Source organism: Meleagris gallopavo, chromosome 1 (assembly GCF_905368555.1).
Source record: "Meleagris gallopavo chromosome 1, MGAL_WU_HG_1.1, whole genome shotgun sequence".
Taxonomy (NCBI): Eukaryota; Metazoa; Chordata; class Aves; order Galliformes; family Phasianidae; genus Meleagris; species Meleagris gallopavo.
In genome coordinates this window covers 165,565,431-165,582,643 of record NC_139404.1, presented here as the reverse complement: position 1 = coordinate 165,582,643, position 17,213 = coordinate 165,565,431, and the positions used below count along the sequence as shown (strand labels likewise).

At 46.4% G+C, this 17,213-nt stretch overlaps 1 protein-coding gene and 2 non-coding genes across 3 annotated transcripts; all 3 read left to right on the top strand.

Annotated features, from left to right (window-relative positions):
• Positions 1 to 12,275: 12,275 nt before the first annotated feature.
• TPT1 (tumor protein, translationally-controlled 1) lies at positions 12,276 to 16,231 on the top strand. The gene is made up of 6 exons (XM_085215833.1): positions 12,276 to 12,390; positions 12,644 to 12,717; positions 12,932 to 13,122; positions 13,907 to 14,012; positions 14,453 to 14,569; positions 16,003 to 16,231. Exons 1-6 carry the CDS (start codon positions 12,363 to 12,365, stop codon positions 16,003 to 16,005), a joined length of 519 nt encoding a protein of 172 aa, XP_085071959.1. The 5' UTR covers positions 12,276 to 12,362; the 3' UTR covers positions 16,006 to 16,231.
• On the top strand, positions 15,817 to 15,947 carry LOC116216240 (small nucleolar RNA SNORA31). Its single transcript, XR_004158693.2, has one exon. It is a non-coding gene; the product is annotated as a small nucleolar RNA SNORA31 (small nucleolar RNA).
• A 485-nt stretch (positions 16,232 to 16,716) lies between the features above and the next one.
• LOC116216241 (small nucleolar RNA SNORA31) lies at positions 16,717 to 16,852 on the top strand. Its single transcript, XR_004158694.1, has one exon. It is a non-coding gene; the product is annotated as a small nucleolar RNA SNORA31 (small nucleolar RNA).
• Positions 16,853 to 17,213: the final 361 nt, after the last annotated feature.

Below are 17,213 nucleotides of genomic sequence, written 5' to 3'. Positions count from 1 at the left end.
ACTCTCACAATCCAAATCATTCTGTCTGCACCATGGACTTTTATTTCGCTGTTCTGCATTAGAAACAATGAGAGTGTTTTTACATTCCTGTGAACAACATTCTTGGTCAAAATAAGCTTACTCAGAAAGCTCGGCTGAACAGCCTCTTTCCTTCCTGATCCTCCTAAATGCGCTGCAGAACACATCAGTGCCCTGGGAAACAATTTTTCGGATAGTCCGCATTTCTCCTCCCATCCAGTGCTCTCTCCCAATGGTTTTAGCAACCCCAGAGCACATCTCCCAGTTTGGAGGTGTTTGCTGACCAACGGTGGTGGGATCAGGCCCTCAACCTTCTCATTATCATTGGCTGCTTCCTCCTTTACTTTCCCATTTCGTTAACTTCAAATGCACTGCAACAACTGGCAGTGTCACTATTAATGAACAATAGGCTCATTAAGTAAGCCTGGGTTTGCCTCCAAGTTTTGGCCGACCTCTCTCAGCCTTATGAGGAGTTTACTGTGAGGGTGCCAGGAAAGTCAGAGCTTTGATTTCATCTGATAACCCCAGCGAGAAGCTGATTATTATTTTGTGAAGTTCTCAGAGCAGAAGTTTTGGAGGTGAAAGCAGAAAAAGATTTTTGTCAGGATGCTAATAACTACCCAACCCAAACCAAGGGTCTAAGCTCACATCTTCAAATATTAGATTAGAAATGGTGATGGTAAGATATTTCATGTGCACTGACCCTTAAGCTGCTGCTGCATGAAATTGAGCTGAATTTTTAGAGCAGCTGACCCTCAGTAGTGTACATTTCACCCAAAGACATGCTGTTACACCACTGTTGAGTACCGTATTGTGGATACAGAGATGTAGTTTTAAACATAGCCCATAGATTTGCTCTGTTGATTTTAGCTGACTGTGGCCATTAGGTTGAGCACTCAAAGGTGACAAGACGTAATAGTAGCCACTTTGATTTTTTGGTGATAGAGGCTGCCCAGTTTTATTCATAGTAATGCATTGGTCCATCCAGGCTCCAGAATGTTTCTGCTTCAAAAACACATGCTGAATGATTGCCACTGCTGAACACCACACTTCCAGACATAGCTACTCTCCATCCCAGCTCCCCAACTTACTTTACTTGAAGAGGCACTTCCAAACATAAACTTGAAAAGATAATGGTCTTCAAAGGGCAGTCAGGAGCTCTGTGGGACAGGTAGAAATATACACTAAACGTTCTCTTTAAGAGCTGCATCTCAGCTCCTGCTGCCTGTGTTTTGAGCCCAGATTTGAATGTTTGAACTTTTCCCCAGGTAGCACATGACAGAGCAAGTTTGTGCCAGCTTCCAAAACCAGCTACCAGAGACCTCTCCTGACCTGAGACAGAAGCCAGTGTGAGCAGTGTGACCTTACTGTGGATTGCTCCACGCTGGCATATTAAAAACTAAGCATTTTGCTGTCTGCTTGACACTTCTGCAGTTATATTAATAGATTAACGCCTGAGTAATTGCAAGCAATGGAAAGAGGCATAAATACAGCACCTGCAAAATAAGTGTGATCACAGGAAAATTAGGATGAGCCGTGCAAATTGGAACTGTTTTTATATTTGTAGAGAATGCACAAGATTCTGTAGCAAACAGAGCATGACTTCTGGCAATGTCATGTTGTTTCTCTATCAACTGAACATTAACTCAAAACCTGTCTATGGAATACAAACTTATTCTGCGTTTGAGACATTCATCATGTCAATAGTAACACTGGCAGTAGTGAAGAGGCATCAGCTAACATATTACAATAGCTGTGATCAAACAGTAATAATTCAGGCCATCCTTTTGTTGTAATTTTAAAGTGCTCAAATATATTATCTTGCAGAGCAAGCACTGAGAAGCAATCAGGAAATCATCAAAGAATTGGACCAAAAAATGTTGTGAGTGTTCATTGTTTGGCTTCATTTCATATTGTTATACACTACTAACATAAGAATTTGAACTAAATTGAAATAAAACCATGGTGTCACTTACCAGAGCATGCAAAGTAAATCACAGCATTGTAAATTGCAGCAGTCTGGCTAACTGCAAGATTAAAAGATTTAACAACTATGGTCATCTTAATATTATTACTGTATCCCCCACCAGACAAAGCTGAACACATATATTCAACATTCTTACTCTCTCTGATTTCTATAGGATATTTGCATGAAAAAACTGAAGTCTTCTGATTTACAGTTCGTTCTCCACGAGTTGCATATGCAAGTCCACGTTTGTGATGTGCAATCTGTAGCTTTCATATTTTTCATACAACAAAGTTATTTATAGAATCACATAGAGTTGGAAGGGACCTCTGAAGGCCATCTAGTCCAACTCCCCTGCAATGAACAGAGACATCACAGCTAGATCAGGTTGCCCAGGGCTAACGTTAGTTAACATTGTATGTATGCTAACGGGGTCTGAAATCAAAAGATGGAAGGCCAGATCCACAGCCAAGAGCAAGATCTGAATGCCACAAGAAGTTTCTACCACCTTCTATCCTGTGATTTACAGGCTTAGCCCTGAGTGCTGCAAAAAGCAGCTCAGTGGAGCTGAGACATGGAACTTCTCATCTGTCACTCCAAAGCCCAGCCCTTTTTTGTGCCTCTCTTTGGGGATTAACCTTTTGAGTCTTGGGTATGCAAGGCCAAATGCCACACTGTGAGAACACGGCAGTGCTCTGAAGATGGAACTCCTGCATCAGCACCATTGAAGTATTTTATCACAGTAGCAGCTCACGTTCTTGTTATCCTTGAATAACTGTGAACTTTCTTCCATTTTTGTTTCCCTGCCTGTGGAAAAATGTAATACTCTATTACAACTGTATTAAACCAAAAGAAAGGCTATGAATGAATAAGCGCGTGTGGCCTGCATAGCTACCAGCTGTCATGGTTGTTTACAGGAACAGAGAATATCAGCAGAAATCAAGGAAATTATGAAGAAGAATTTTCATAACTCTTCAGAGAAGAGAAGGCTCTGGGAAGACTTCATTCCAGTACTTGAAGGGAGCATAGAAAAGGAGGGGGAACAGCTGTTTACAAGGATGGATAGTGATAGGACAAGGGGGAATGGCTTTAAACTGAGACAGGGGAGGTTCAGGTTAGATATTAGGAGGAAGTTTTTCACCCAGAGGGTGGTGATGCACTGGAACAGGTTGCCCAAGGAGGTTGTGGATGCCCCATCCCTGGAGGCGTTCAAGGCCAGGCTGGATGTGGCTCTGGGCAGCCCGGTCTGGTGGTTGGTGACCCTGCACACAGCAGGGCCCTTTTTAACCCAGGCCATTCTATGATTCTATGATTCATTTTCAGTGGATCATAACAATCAAAAGATCCAGACTTTGTGTAGGAGCTTTTCATGTGAAATCCTAAAAAAAAAAAAAAAAAAAAAAATTGCAAGTGAAGGTCACAGCCCTGAGCCTCTGTGAAACACCCACTGGTAGCAACTTGTGGCACCCACAGGCGGTCAGGTTGTTCCTCTGGAAAAGGAAAGTTGTTTCTGAACAAATAAGGGCTGCATGAAGGAAATAAAACCGTGCCCTTTGTGTTCAGAAGCAGCAGCAGAACTGCCCAATGAACGAATGGAAAATTTGCTTTTTTTTTTTTCTGTCAGCATTTCGTACATGAAGCATGTGAATGCAGGCTTTGGATAAAAGCCAAGTCTTTAACTAGCACTGACCACCAGGGGGGGAATTCAAGGGAGTAGATAATAACACAGATTAGCAGAAAGGAAAACAGCCCTCATTTCCATGGCACTGCTCTGAAGTGCTTGGCTGCAACTCACTTCTTGCCTTGCCACAGTGCTTTTCCCAGCTGGAAAGCAGAGCAGTTCTGGTTCTCCAGGGGCTGACCATAGCTCTGGGCACTGCCTGCACACTGTATCCTGCACAGTCTCACTGTGGGTCTGCAACACTTGCTGTAACCAAAACCTACTGCTCAGATTCTCTCTCAGATGTTAAGCACAAAACCATTCACAAACGGTAAGGAAATGCACTGACAAGACAAATAATTTACATACATTTGATGTTCAGCATGCTGCATCTGTCGCGTGGTTTCTGTATTCATGCTGTTCCTAGTAGAGAATCATTTGCTTTGTGCTGTTAGACCATACGCTCCTGAGCCTCTCTTATCTTTGCCTTCCCTTCCTTCTGTATACACTAATTATTTCAGTAGGATTTCTTCTTGCTTCCCATCCCCACAGAGAAATAATTTCTTTGTTGCCCCCCAGATGCATGCTGTGCTGCTGCTCACTCCATTGAGCTTTTCAGAACTGAAGGACAGCATAACCTTTTAGCAAAAACAAAACAAAGCAGAACATACAAGCCACTGTGTGCTTCATGGCCACAGAGGTCTTCTTTTACAGCAGAAAAATATGTGTGCTCAGTTTTGGGTGCATGTATACATCTTTCCCACTTCCCAACTTCGCTTGCTTGCACACATGAAAATGTATGGATTGAAGCACGCATGTATGGCATGCTTCCCAGTTGGGAAATATGCTGTCATTTAATGCCTGTTAGCCACAGCTAAAGGAGTACAGGACTAGGCATTACAGAGCAACTCAGAAATAGCACAGGCAGAGGTGGCTTGTGGCTGCCCAAAGAACTGTCAGAGCTGGGCATGATTTCCTAGCCTGGTGACACAAGGCTACCTGACCTTGCAGTACCTTCGCAGTCCTTCGCTTACCCGGGGATATCTGACACGGCCTTGGCTGGGTGCTTGGCCACAGTAATGAAGCAGCCAGGAAGCTGATGGCAGCTGATGTGAGGACTTTACTTGCTCCTTCAAATGTCAGAACGAGGTCAGAACTATGAGACAGCAAAATTAGCCAACAAGAAGCCCTGGGGGCTGCTGCTGATATGATTAGCATAGCTGGGAGTTGGTGAGGCAGAGCGGGCACAAGGCCTCCCTCTCCTCTGCATGGCCCCACAACTCACCAGTGGTTATCTCTGCCTCAGATATGCCCACAGAAAGCTCCCCAGCGTGCTCACAGCCTTCTGCTCCTCTTCCTTCTCCTCTAAGCAGCCTGCGTGCTATTCCTAAGATAATTTGTAGTGGTGGTATTTCGCAGGAGCATTGCAGAGTGTAACTGGGTGGTATCTGTGGGCTCCCTGCCCTGCTCTGCACAGAACAGCCATCCTGGCTCAGAACAAACATTAGCCTGATTCAGCCTCTTGCTTGCGTCCTGCTGCAGACATATGGAGGCAAAGAAAAAGCAACTGTACAGGAACCTTTCAGCATTATATTCCCCAGCCTTCAGCAGCCCTAAGCTGAAGGGCTTCTTCCCAAGCCTGGAATGCTTAATAGCCCTTTCTGCATTTTTTCCATGACTTTAATTGCTTTTGCAATAGTCTCAACTTTTGGCATCCACAGCACCCCGGAGCAATCAGTTCCACAGTATAACTACATGTACTGTGTTAAAGGAACCTTCTTTTGTCTGTTCCAAACCTGTTACATCATAGTCCCTGTATGCAGAAGCAGGGAATAATGGACCTTTTTTAACTTTCTCAATGCTACTTCTAATTTCAAAGATCCCATTATACACACCACCCCAGATACTCCTTCTTAAAGCTAGCACGTCCTGTTCTAGTTTATTACTTGACTCCTTGCTTCTCTTCTTGGTACTGTTGCTACTTTTATCACAACTTTTTGATAGACTTCCATGTGCCCAGTGGCCTGGTGGTAGAACCAAACAGCAGAGGACGTGCTGGTTCATCCTGTGTGCAAGTGCTGGCAACGAATACAGCAGTTTTTTGGATAGATATTGACACTGTGAAGCCAGGTGTCTGGGGAGAATGGAGCTGGCTGAGCTCCGTCAGGATCTGAGCATCAGACAGAAACCCAAACTCACTTCTGTACAGGTTGTGATCCAGCCTGTACCTACAGCACTCACAAGGGAGTGGGAGGACCCAGATCCCCACCCCCTTCCTGGTCAATGTTTGTGCTCTAGAGGAGACTGCAAATCACCATCATCAGGAGATTTCAAAAACAAGGTAGATAAACATCTCTCCAGAGATTTCAAAAACAAGACAGACAAACATCTTCCCAGAGTGATGCATGTCTAACTAATCCCCCTGAAGCAAGAAGACTCAGGATTGGTCCTCTTTCAAGGCCCTTTCCTACCCTAATCTTAAGGTGCCTAAGATCATCAGCCATTCCAGAGGCAAACAGACCAACCTTTATTACAGCACATTTGTGGAAGACAATTTGCAAAGAGCTTCCATTAACATTGCCCATGTCATAATGTCTCTGTACCTTTCTAAAACCATATAACCCAGAACAATCCCAGATCTCAGAAGCTGGTTGATACCTCCATTACCCTTGGACATATCATAGAATCATAGAATGGCCTGGGTTGAAAAGGACCACAATGATCATCCAGTTTCAACCCCCCTGCTGTGTGCAGGGTCGCCAAACACCAGACCAGGCTGTCCAGAGCCACATCCAGCCTGGTCTTAATGACATATCCTTTGTCATTCAGAGCTCTTTGATTTTCACAGAAGAGGGGAACAGAGAAGACACAAAATCCTTATCGTGAAATTATAAATAACAAACCTGTCTTGGGATCTGGCACGGAAAAGAATAGCAGCTTTCTTTTTGCAGCTGACAAGCATTTTGAATGCAAGTTACTGGATTTCTGCTTCAGCAACTGCATTCCAAAATGCAGTCTTGTAGTTCTCTTGCCTGCTTTCCTCTACAGTATCTTAAAGTGATGCTTTGCACAACTGAGAAATCAAAAATTTGATCTAACCTCTTGCTTATAATGACATCTTTATCCCTGTCACTCACCTGAAGCACCTGCAGCAAGGTTTGCTTTAACAGCCTAGCTGAGGGTGTTCCTCATTTATTACCTGATAACAAATTCAGTGCCAGAGTTTTAGGAATAACACCTTAACAAGCTGTGCGCTCTGACAATTATTTTTCAATTGACAAATCCTCCTAGAGCTCACATCTCATCGCAATGAACTGAAAACCATGCAACAACCAATTAAAATAATTTAATAACTTCATTCCAAACTTCAAAGGAGGTGTTCAAGGCTGGGTTGGATGGATCTGATTCAGTGCCTGATTTAGTGGTTGGCAATCCTGCCCATTGCAGGGGGGTTGGGACTAGATGATCTTTGAGGTCTCTTCCAAACCAAGCTATTCTATGATATGATTCTATTTCATTAAATCACCACTGAAGGATTTTAACAGCATAGAATTAGTCCTCCTAATGGTTAACAACTCAATAGACTGAAGTTCATCACATGAGGACGCCGGTTATCTGGAGTGAATGTTATTTTTGTGCAGCATCCATCAGGCCAGGAGCTCAGACAGGCTGTTTCAGTTACTGAGCCAAGATCAAATTTTTCTTACACAGGTCCTGAGGCATTCCAGGTAATTTAGAAATGGCCACTGGTGAAAGCTGTGGCCTTTTATCAGTGCGAGCAGTGCTGCCTGCCTGCCTGCCTGCCTGCCGTCCACCAGCTCCTGCCCCGCCATCTAGTGGGATTTTTCCGTATATCGCTGAAGGAGCTGAAGAAGTAGCAAGTCTTATGTGTGGGCAGTCTTAGTCTCCCCAGCGGGGCACACTAATCAAGGACACAATTCAGCTTTGGGGAGAAAGTTATTCAGACAAAAAGGTGGGAGTCATGAGCTGGAGTGCAGGAAGAAAAGCTAAGGTGTGTGAGATGGAGCCGTGAGCTTAAATAGGATTAATCACACTCTCTTTTTTTTCTCCTCATGCAATTGAACCAGCCAAGGCATGCACTGATTCTGGTTTTGTGGATGAATTTGCAACTCTGCTGCTCTGCTCTAAGAGCAACCAAAGAGATTTTGCTTGCTGCATGCAAACACGAGTTAAACCACTGCTCCCCTCTTCCTTCAATTTGGTGTGGAAGGAGCCCTACCTGCCACGCAGCTCTAATCTGAGTCAAAGGACTGTACAGACAGTGTATTTAAATAGGACTGAAGTACAGAATCGTACCAGGATTAAAGCTGTGGGCACTACAGCAGCTAAATGCTTCCCCCACTCCGCATGTGATTTCCATGCAGGACAATGAGCACACTCCTCTCTGGCAGTGTCCCTTTTCCAAACCCTCTTGTCCATTCTAAATAGGGATACGAAGATGTTATTTGTATCCCAATTGTGTAACCACTGTGAACAGGTATAAATGACAGCACACCATTTATCTAAGAATGGCTGGACCACGCAGAACAAAGCTGGGAATGATGCAGTCTGTCTCTCTGTTGCAGGGCAGGATCGGGTGTTATCTGTCATTGATGATGGATCTAATGTGCTTTCTGCTCTCACCTGAGCAGGCTTCTAGTGTATTCTCAAAAGCCTGCAAGGATAGAGAATCACGTAGAGAACCTGCTCCTTGCTTCTCTATTGTCAGGACTGGGAAATGTTTCCAATACCTGTTTTAAAATGGCCTTGCATCAAAATAAATCATCACATATTCTCCTAGGCAGAGAGTGGTGTCACACTGGAACAGGTTGCCCAAGGAGGTTGTGATGCCCCATCCCTGGAGGCATTCAAGGCCAGGCTGGATGTGGTTCTGGGCAACCTGGTCTGGAGGTTGGTGACCCTGCACATAGCAGGGGGGTTGAAACAAGATGATCATTGTTGTCCTTTTCAACCCAGGCCATTCTATGATTCTATGATAGACTGCTCTTCTCTTAAAGACACTGACAGCTCTACTGACGTCTTCTTTTTTAAGTGGAACAAAATAACTACCTGGAGGCTGTGCTTTTCAGACCTCTCATCATTCCCCTGCTTTTTGGAACTCATGCCAACTAGTCCACGCCTTTTTTAAAGTGCATTGCCAAAGCTGGAGTCAGTACTCCAGAGAGGTATGAGCAGCACTGAACAGATAACGTCACCACTCAAGCATTCCAGCATGGTTTTGGCTTCTCTTTAAACAGGTAAGATGAATGATTCTGCTTCTTCAGCTTAGGAGTCACCTGTCCCCAGCTCCGTCCCACAGAACTGCTGCCCAATTCTCTGTCCTGTGTCTGCAATCTGAGCATTTCTGCTCTGCACTCAGGAACATAACATCACAGTAGCTATATGGAGGCATATCAAGATCCCTCTAGAGCAGCATCTGCTCAGTCCTCTGGCATTTGTCAGCAGTGGAAGCCTCAGGAAGAACCAAGGGCCAGGGCATGCAGCACTTCCCCCAGTACATCTTTAGAGCACCTAGCAGTGTGGGGCACACAGCGTGCCTGAACCTGATGGTGCATCTTCACGTTGAAAAGCCCTCAATAGATTTGCATTTTATAAACTTGCCTGTCTGCTCGTTGGATCATTGGCCAACACTTAATATTCAGGCCCTTTGTCCAGCGTGCCAACATCATCCAAGCACCAAGACAAGAGCAGAATCAGGCCCTTCTACAACAGTTTCAGCCAAGTGGATGCTAATAAGGTTGGTAATGCTAAAATGTGGCTACAACTTTGTTCAGCTCCCTTGCTTTAAATTTCTATCTTGGCAGTTCCAGTCCTCTTTCTACTGAAAAAGCACTAATTGCAGTGCAGGGCAGCATGACCCCCTCATACATCACCACTGGCAGGGCTCCAGGTAAGCCGAATGGGTGCATTGGATGCCACAGGTGAATAGGCTTTTTGCTGCTATGCAGAAACCTTCCTGTCTGAAGGAGTGCAGCTCACTGTCCTTGAGTGAAACAGAGAGGTAGGTGTAAAGCCAGGCAAGATGCAGGCCATTTTTACAAACCCAGCCAGAACAGGAAGAGCTGTAAATAGTGTGAACATCGGGGTAACAAAATCTGTATTTCTCCTGAGTGCAGGAAGGACTGCTAAACAGAAGGCCAGATGCAGGGCAGCCAGGGGAACTGGGGCAGCCCCAGGCACCAGACACCTCTGTGGGGAATGAGTCAAGGCCAAGATGTGGGCCCACAGGTGGGTCTGGATCAGCAGGGCCATTGCTGAGTAGGGCAGAGCTGTGGGACTCTGGAGCTTGGCCCTGCTGTGGCCTCACTGGGGTAAGAGCTGGCAGCTCTGGGGCTGACATGGGGGTCTGTGGAACCAAGAACACCCTATTAAGGTTGGTGCAAACCCTACAGATGCAGGCATGATAAGTGCCTGGCTTGTCTTGTGCTGGTTAATCTTCAGTTTTTCAGTTTTCCTCCCTACCAGGAGAAACATACTTTTAGAGCCCTCACCATGCATGCAGTGCATGATGTAAAATAATATCACTACTCTCTGATTTTCACAGCCTCCCTAAAGGGTAGAACACATTGCTTCTGTCCCTACTCCACAGTCCAGTTTCACCTCTCTTCCTCCAGCCTCATGTCCCTTCTATTCCCACAGACTGCACCTTGCAGGTCACTTAACTGTAGTCAAGACCTCCATTTTCATACAGTTCAATGCAAGTTGTCATGGTGGGCTGAAAACATATCGTTTAACTTAGAATAGTGAAGTATCAGTTGATAACAGTCAGTTTAATTCAAGACACAATTAAGTAGTTGAGCACAGTCAAATCCTGCAATAGTTCATAACTAGCTGAGATGTCTTCCATGAAAGAGGCTTCTTGTGCAATTCTGTACATAGGTACCTAGAAAATCCTCAAAGGTTTATCTATGAAAGCGTAGGGCTTTGTTTGCCCATGGGATTTAGATGTCTCCAAAGATGAGGTGCACAATGAAGAAAATCTGCCACGTCATTTTAGATGCCAGTCAGCACTACAATGGCCCATGCTGCAGAGGGACCACATTTGAACTAACTGTTCTGGAATATATGAAGCCTGGTCCAGCTGCCTGAAGAAAAAAACAGGTGAGGAACACCAAAGTTTTTTTCTAGCAATGCTGGTTTCTGAAAAGCAGAATTGTAATGTGTTTTCTAATCTGTTTTCATCACAAAAGATCTGTTTATACATAATGATCTGTTTATCACAGACAAATCGCAGAAAATCACAGCATGGGAAATTAGTGCCAGTACCTGTGTGTTTCTTGCAAAACTATCACGGATTTGGCTGAGAGGGGTTAATTCTCTTCACAAAGGCTCATGCGATGCTGTGTTTCAGATTTGTGATCAAAACAGCAGCAATAACACAGAGATGTTTTAGTTACTGCTTACAGAGTCAGGAACATTGCAGCTTCTCACATTGCCCTGCCAGTGAGAGGCTGGGAGTGCACAAGGAGCTAAGGGGGGACAGAACCAGGACTGCTGGGCCACAGGGGTTTCCCATACCAGGCAGTGTCATGCTCAGAAATTAAAGCCAGGGGAAAGGAGGAGGAAGGAGGGGGAGGATGTTCAGAGTGATGACGTTTGTCTTCCCAAGAAACTCTTACACGTGATGAGTGCTGCTTACCTGGACATGGCTGAACATGAGACCTCATTGTGGCCTTCCAGTACTTGAAAGGAACATATAATCAGGAGGGCAATGGCTGTTTGTGAGGGTGGATAGTGATAGGACGAGGGGGAAAGGTTTTAAACTGAAACAGGAGAGGTTCAGGTTAGATATTAGGAGGAAGTTTTTCACACAGAAGGTGGTGACGCATTGGAACAGGTTGCCCAAGGAGGTTGTGGATGCCCCATCCCTGGAGGCATTCAAGGCCAGGCTGGATGTGGCTCTGGGCAGCCTGGTCTGGTGGTTGGCGACCCTGCACATAGCAGGGGGGTTGAAACAAGATGATCACTGTGGTCCTTTTCAACCCAGGCCATTCTGTGATTCTATGATATGATTCTATGATCTACCTGGCAATGGGAAGCGATGGATTCGCTCACCGTTTTGCTTTGTTTGCGCATGTGGCTTTTGCATTATGTAGTGGCACACACAGAAAGAAGGCAATGAGCAATTTACTCGCTGAGGGGGGTGAACAATTGGGATCTGCATCCTGCGCCCTGCTATCTCTGCCGAGGCTGGGATCGCTAGCAGCACCACACACTGCAGGTCTCACAGCGTCCTTCGGAGGCTTTTTGTCAATGTCACCTCAGAGCCAGAGTTCAAGGAAGATCTACATTTACTTTGGGCGAGGGAAGCTGATGCAGAATGGGACGTGCAAGGGCTGGGTGAAAAGAGGCCAAGGGCGGTACTATCCTTAGCGTCCTCCTGCCTTCCCTCTCAGCCCGTGCTGCCGGGCCCGGATTCCGATCTGTGCCTCTCGTACACCGCAGCTGAGGGGTGCGGTGCGCTGAGGGCGTTCAGAGCTTTCCCGCCCAACGGCCGCACGGGGGCGCTGCGAAGGGAGGAGAGGCGGAGGAATGGAAGAAAGGCGCAGGCGCGCGCGGTGACGCGCGGGGCCCGCCCGCTATATGAGCTCCGCCCGGCGCTGACTCGGCCTTTTCCGCCTCGCTCCCGCCCGCTCTCGGGTCGCTGCGCAGAGAGCCGCGCCGTCGCTCCCGCCACCCCGCGCCGCCGCCGCCGCCATGATCATCTACCGGGACTGCATCAGCCGTAAGAGCGGCGGCGGGGTGGGGGGAAGGAGAGGGGGGGGCTATGAGCGGGCGGGGAGCGGGCGGACGGCGGACGGCTGCGCCATGGGCCGGGCGCGGGGCCCGGCGGTGCTGCGCATGTGCGCCGCTGCTGCTGCGGGGGGGGGATGGGGAAAAGGGAGGGGGAGGGAATGCGGCGGAGCTGTGGGGGGGCCGGGCACGGCATGGCGGCGGCTGACGAGGCGTTGGGCGCCTGTGTGTGCGTGTCCCCGCAGAGGACGAGATGTTCTCGGACATCTACAAGATCCGCGAGGTGGCGAACGGCCTGTGCCTGGAAGTGGAGGGGAAGGTGAGTGAGAGCCGGCCGGCCCGAGGCTCGGGGACGCGGCGGGACCGGGAGGAGGGAGCGGGGAGAGGGCGCAGAGAGGGCCGCGGGGAGAGCCGTGTGTGGGGAGCGTGGCTCTGAGGTCGTGCCCTGCCGACAGGTCGTACGTAGGTGTGTAAGAGCAGCGGAACGCAGGTGTTGGCAGAGCCTTGAAGCTTTTTGATGTCTCTAAATCTAGATGGTCACCAGGACAGAGGGTCAAATTGATGACTCTCTAATTGGTGGCAATGCCTCTGCTGAAGGTCCTGAGGGAGAGGGGACAGAAGCCACGGTGATAACCGGTGTGGATATAGTGATAAACCACCACCTTCAGGAGACCAGCTTCACAAAAGAGTCGTACAAGAAGTACATCAAGGACTACATGAAAGCGTAAGTACCGGTGGGCTGCTCCCTTCTATGGGGCCTGAGGATGTTAGCCTTTATTTCTGGTGGGTGCTGGCTCTGATGGAGGTGCCAAACTGGCTGTGAAATTCAGCCGTGTCTGAATCCTTGGCAGAACTGGAGCTTTAAAGCATTGGTACTGGGATATCTGTGCTTATCTTGGCTGAGGTGCTCAAGGTCAGGTTGGATGGGGCCCTGGGTGGCCTGATCTGCTGGTTGGCAGCCCTGCTCACAGCTGGGTTTGGAACTGGGTGGGCTTTATGGTCCCTTCTGACCCAATGTGTTCTGTGATTCTGAGACCAGATCGTGTGCTTTGGAGGCTGTTTGCAGCCTTGCTGGTTTGTTTGTTTGTTTGTTTTTGACTCCACCAAATGTTTGTGTGGGAGGGGGGTGGTAAAGGAAAGCTTTCTGAACCTGACTGTCCAAATGTCTGAAACTGTGTGAAATGGAGCTGTTTGTTTCCAAGGGATGGATTCCTTTGCTCAAAGCGGGTTAGTGCTAAAGGTGAAAACAGTTCTTGTGATACTGATGGATGGTGCCCTTGTTGCTCTGGAATTGGCTTGCTAATTTTTTGTCTAGTGCAAACCTAGCAATAAAATGGAATTGAGTGGTAGGCACCATTCTGTTAATTCACCAGCATTTGTGGCAGGGTAGGGGGTGGGAAATACAATATGATCAAACTGTGGCTGCTGGTAGATCTCTACTATGATGCTGCTGCACAGCGTGTAGAACAGAACATGTTCTCAAAGCTTGCTTTTTATTTTCTTTCCAGAATCAAAGCCAGACTTGAGGAACACAAGCCGGAGAGAGTAAAGCCTTTTATGACAGGGGCTGCAGAACAAATCAAACACATCCTTGCCAACTTCAAAAACTACCAGGTTAGTTGCGATTATAGCATTGTTTCAGTAATACAAGCTGAGATTGTTTCTGCTGAGCTAGCTTGTTGAGTTTAGAGAACTTGTATTGTAAAGACATCTCACTGGGACCCTTCCTAAGGATATTAGGAGCCTTGATAGTCAGAAGAAATACTTGAAAGGCTTCTAGGTGTTCAGGGAGCTCATTGCAGCATGAGCTGCTGTGATAGCTGCAACTGTAGCTAAAAGGAGCTGGAGTTACAGGTGTTAAAGGTGAATTGTTTTGGCCCTTTCTGTTTACTGTTCACAGTAGTGTGGTGATGTTATGTAAACTTGCGGAAAGCAAAATTCCTGCAGCTGTTAAGGGAGACTTTCAACTTGGAGATGTTGTAGGTTTCTTGTATAATATATGCTGCTTGCTGGTAGTAGCTCACTGAATGTCTCAGTAACGCGTTTCTCTGAAGTTCTTTGTAGGAGAGAACATGAATCCAGATGGTATGGTGGCTCTCCTGGATTTCCGTGAGGATGGTGTGACCCCTTATATGATTTTCTTTAAGGATGGCTTAGAGATTGAGAAATGTGTAAGTACCAAAACGGGGTGAATGTAATTAAAAGCATCAGTAGCTTTTTCCTTGCATTAATCATTCTATCTCTGTTAAAAGTTGAACGGTGACTGCCAGTTTAAAAACTGGGTTTGCACAAGTGCAGTCTGATTGCTGCTTTGTATTATGTAAAGTGGCTGAGACTTCCGTTGTGCTATTGAGTCATGCTATAAGGGGATGTGGCTTCACTGCAGTGATTCATAGTGATGTAATGGATAAGAAATGTAGGAAGAATTGCTTCAGTGAGGTGTGTGTGTGTAGATGGTAATGGTTTAGACTATGAAAGGCAATGTCCTCTGACATGAAATATATCTAGTTTAGATCCATCTTGTGTGGGCTCACTCTGGAGTGCTGTACTTGAGTGTATTTCACTCTTTCGCTTAATCTGCCCTTATTTAGTTACATAAGAACTGTGTTTAAATACTGCCCTAAATATGGGAACACGGCAACACTTTGCTTCAGTACTTACCCTTGTTTTGTCTGGAAGTTCCAGCTTTCTGAGCCCAAGCAGTTGCTGTGATCTGCTTTAATTATTCTGAGCTTGAATGTGATAGTGATGAGACTATACTTAGATCCCAACGCTTGCATATTTTGGTTTATTCTGGGACCCATATGATTCATTGGGGACCAGCAGTGTGGAATCACCAGTTGCTTTCCTCTGCCATTCTGGACTTCAAGAGCCTGTTTATAGCCAACTGAATGTATCAGTAAAGCCTCTTGCAGGCTTTCTGGTATTCAGGTCATGTAAAAATGAGCCAACTTCCAGCACAGCACAATACTCCAGCTGGTGAAACTTCACTTATGTCTGTCCTTCAGCCTGGAGCTGGAGTAAGCTGGAAGAACCTGTGGGCAGAAGCCTGTGCTTCTCTCCTCTATGTGGGCAGACCTTTAGGAAGTACAGTCCAGATAACCTGTCTGCTTCAAGATGATAGAATCCTTAGAGTTGGAAGGGACCTCTGAGGGCTATCTAGTCCAACTCGCCTGCAGTGAACAGGGAAGATGAGGTAGAAGAACAGTAGTAGGGCATTCCAAAGGTGGTGAGGAAAATGTTTCTTGGTACAGCTCTTGTAAGAGACATAGAACATGCATCATAAACTTGAGTGTTTGTTTAGGTTGTGCACTTGAGAGGAAATCTGAAACTGGGTGTGTCAAGCAGAAAGGATGCAAGTGAGCATTCAGTCTGACTTGATCAACAGCTGATGCCAGTTGCTCTGTGTAGAAATGCTCAGCATCCTCTGATAGACCATGAGCAAATTTTCCTGTTGCTCCCTGGTTTGCACTGAGATGCAAAAATAACTTCCTTGCGCTTTCTGCCTGCCTGCTTGTGGCAGCTCAGATTGAATTAGGGAATACAAAGTATGTTACAGAAACCTATGGTGACCTTGTACTAACCCTTGCTACTCTTGTTACAGTAACAAATCAAACAGTATGGTTTTGGATCACCTGTCTTCATAGCTGGCTGCTGTTTCTTCTTCATCAGTACAACACCAGGAATCGGCAATGTCTAACAACTGGACTGATATCATCTTGAGCTTTATTCACTTTATTTTGACCCTGATTTGGAGTGGAGGCCTTGTTTTAAAAAAGGAAAAAAACCATCTGTCATGTAGGTTGTCTAAAATAAAAACTCATTGAAATCCATCCTAGGTGGTGCCTCTTGGTCTGGTGTTTCTTAGGGTTGCTTGCAGGAGAGGTTGCAGCAAGATCGTTGTCCAAGGACTTGGTTCTGTCTGTAGTGTAACCTGCTCCTAACACATGACAGTCTTCATGCAGCTTCTCCCTGTGCAAGAGCAAGCTGAGGTGAATAAGGCAAAGCCCAAGAAATACCGTTGTGAAGTGGACCTTCTTCTGTCTTTCATGATTGTACAGAGACTCCTATCTCTGGAAGAGACACCAAAATTAATAAAAAGCAGAATGGAATATATACTACTCAAACTGAGTGCTGGCTGAGCTGCTTTTTCAAAGAAGGATATTTGAGTTTATTCTCAGCTGTAGTGTGACTTCATGAGTGAGGTAGAAGGATAGGTGGCACAGGAGCCCCAACACCAGCACTGAACACAGGTAGTGCTTGTGCAGTGGGAAGAGGGTAACACTGATACGTAATCCAGCGTTTGCCTTACCAGGAACAGCATCTGTTTGACAGACCTGAAGCAAAAAACCATTGCTTTTCTGGTTCTTGTTGAGATGCAACAGAAACAGATTCCTTGCGCTTTCCACCTGCCTGTCCTTGTGGCAGTCTGGATTGAATAAAGGAATACAAACAGCTAGGAAGAGGTCTGTAATACAGTAAGATTGTTCCTGCCCAGGGCTGTTGCCTTGGACTGTGGGTAGTAGGAGATAGGAAGTGAGGGTGCCTGGAAGGGAGGCACCACAAGCTATGTGGAGCTGCTGCTACCAGACCTCCTTTTCAGGAGTCTTTGACACCTTGGCTACCTTGTACCAGGTTTTTGCAGGAGTCAGATAGAAGGGTCAGCAGGTAGGAGGGTGAGATAAACAGTGTCTGTGGAGATGGGAGCAGAGTGTGCTCTGAACTGTTATCTCAGAGGTGCCTGTTTTCAGCACACCCTGTTTCAATTCTGTGGGAGCTTAACTTACATGTGTTTTCCCAAGGCAAGGTCTCAGG

Bases quoted from the DNA above. Each gene is read 5' to 3' on its own strand.
- TPT1 (XM_085215833.1), top strand. From the start codon at position 12,363: ATGATCATCTACCGGGACTGCATCAGCC. The intron at 12,391-12,643 runs GTAAGAGCGGCG...GTGTCCCCGCAG, and splicing joins CTACCGGGACTGCATCAGCC to AGGACGAGATGTTCTCGGAC. The intron at 14,013-14,452 runs GTTAGTTGCGAT...GTTTCTCTGAAG, and splicing joins CCAACTTCAAAAACTACCAG to TTCTTTGTAGGAGAGAACAT.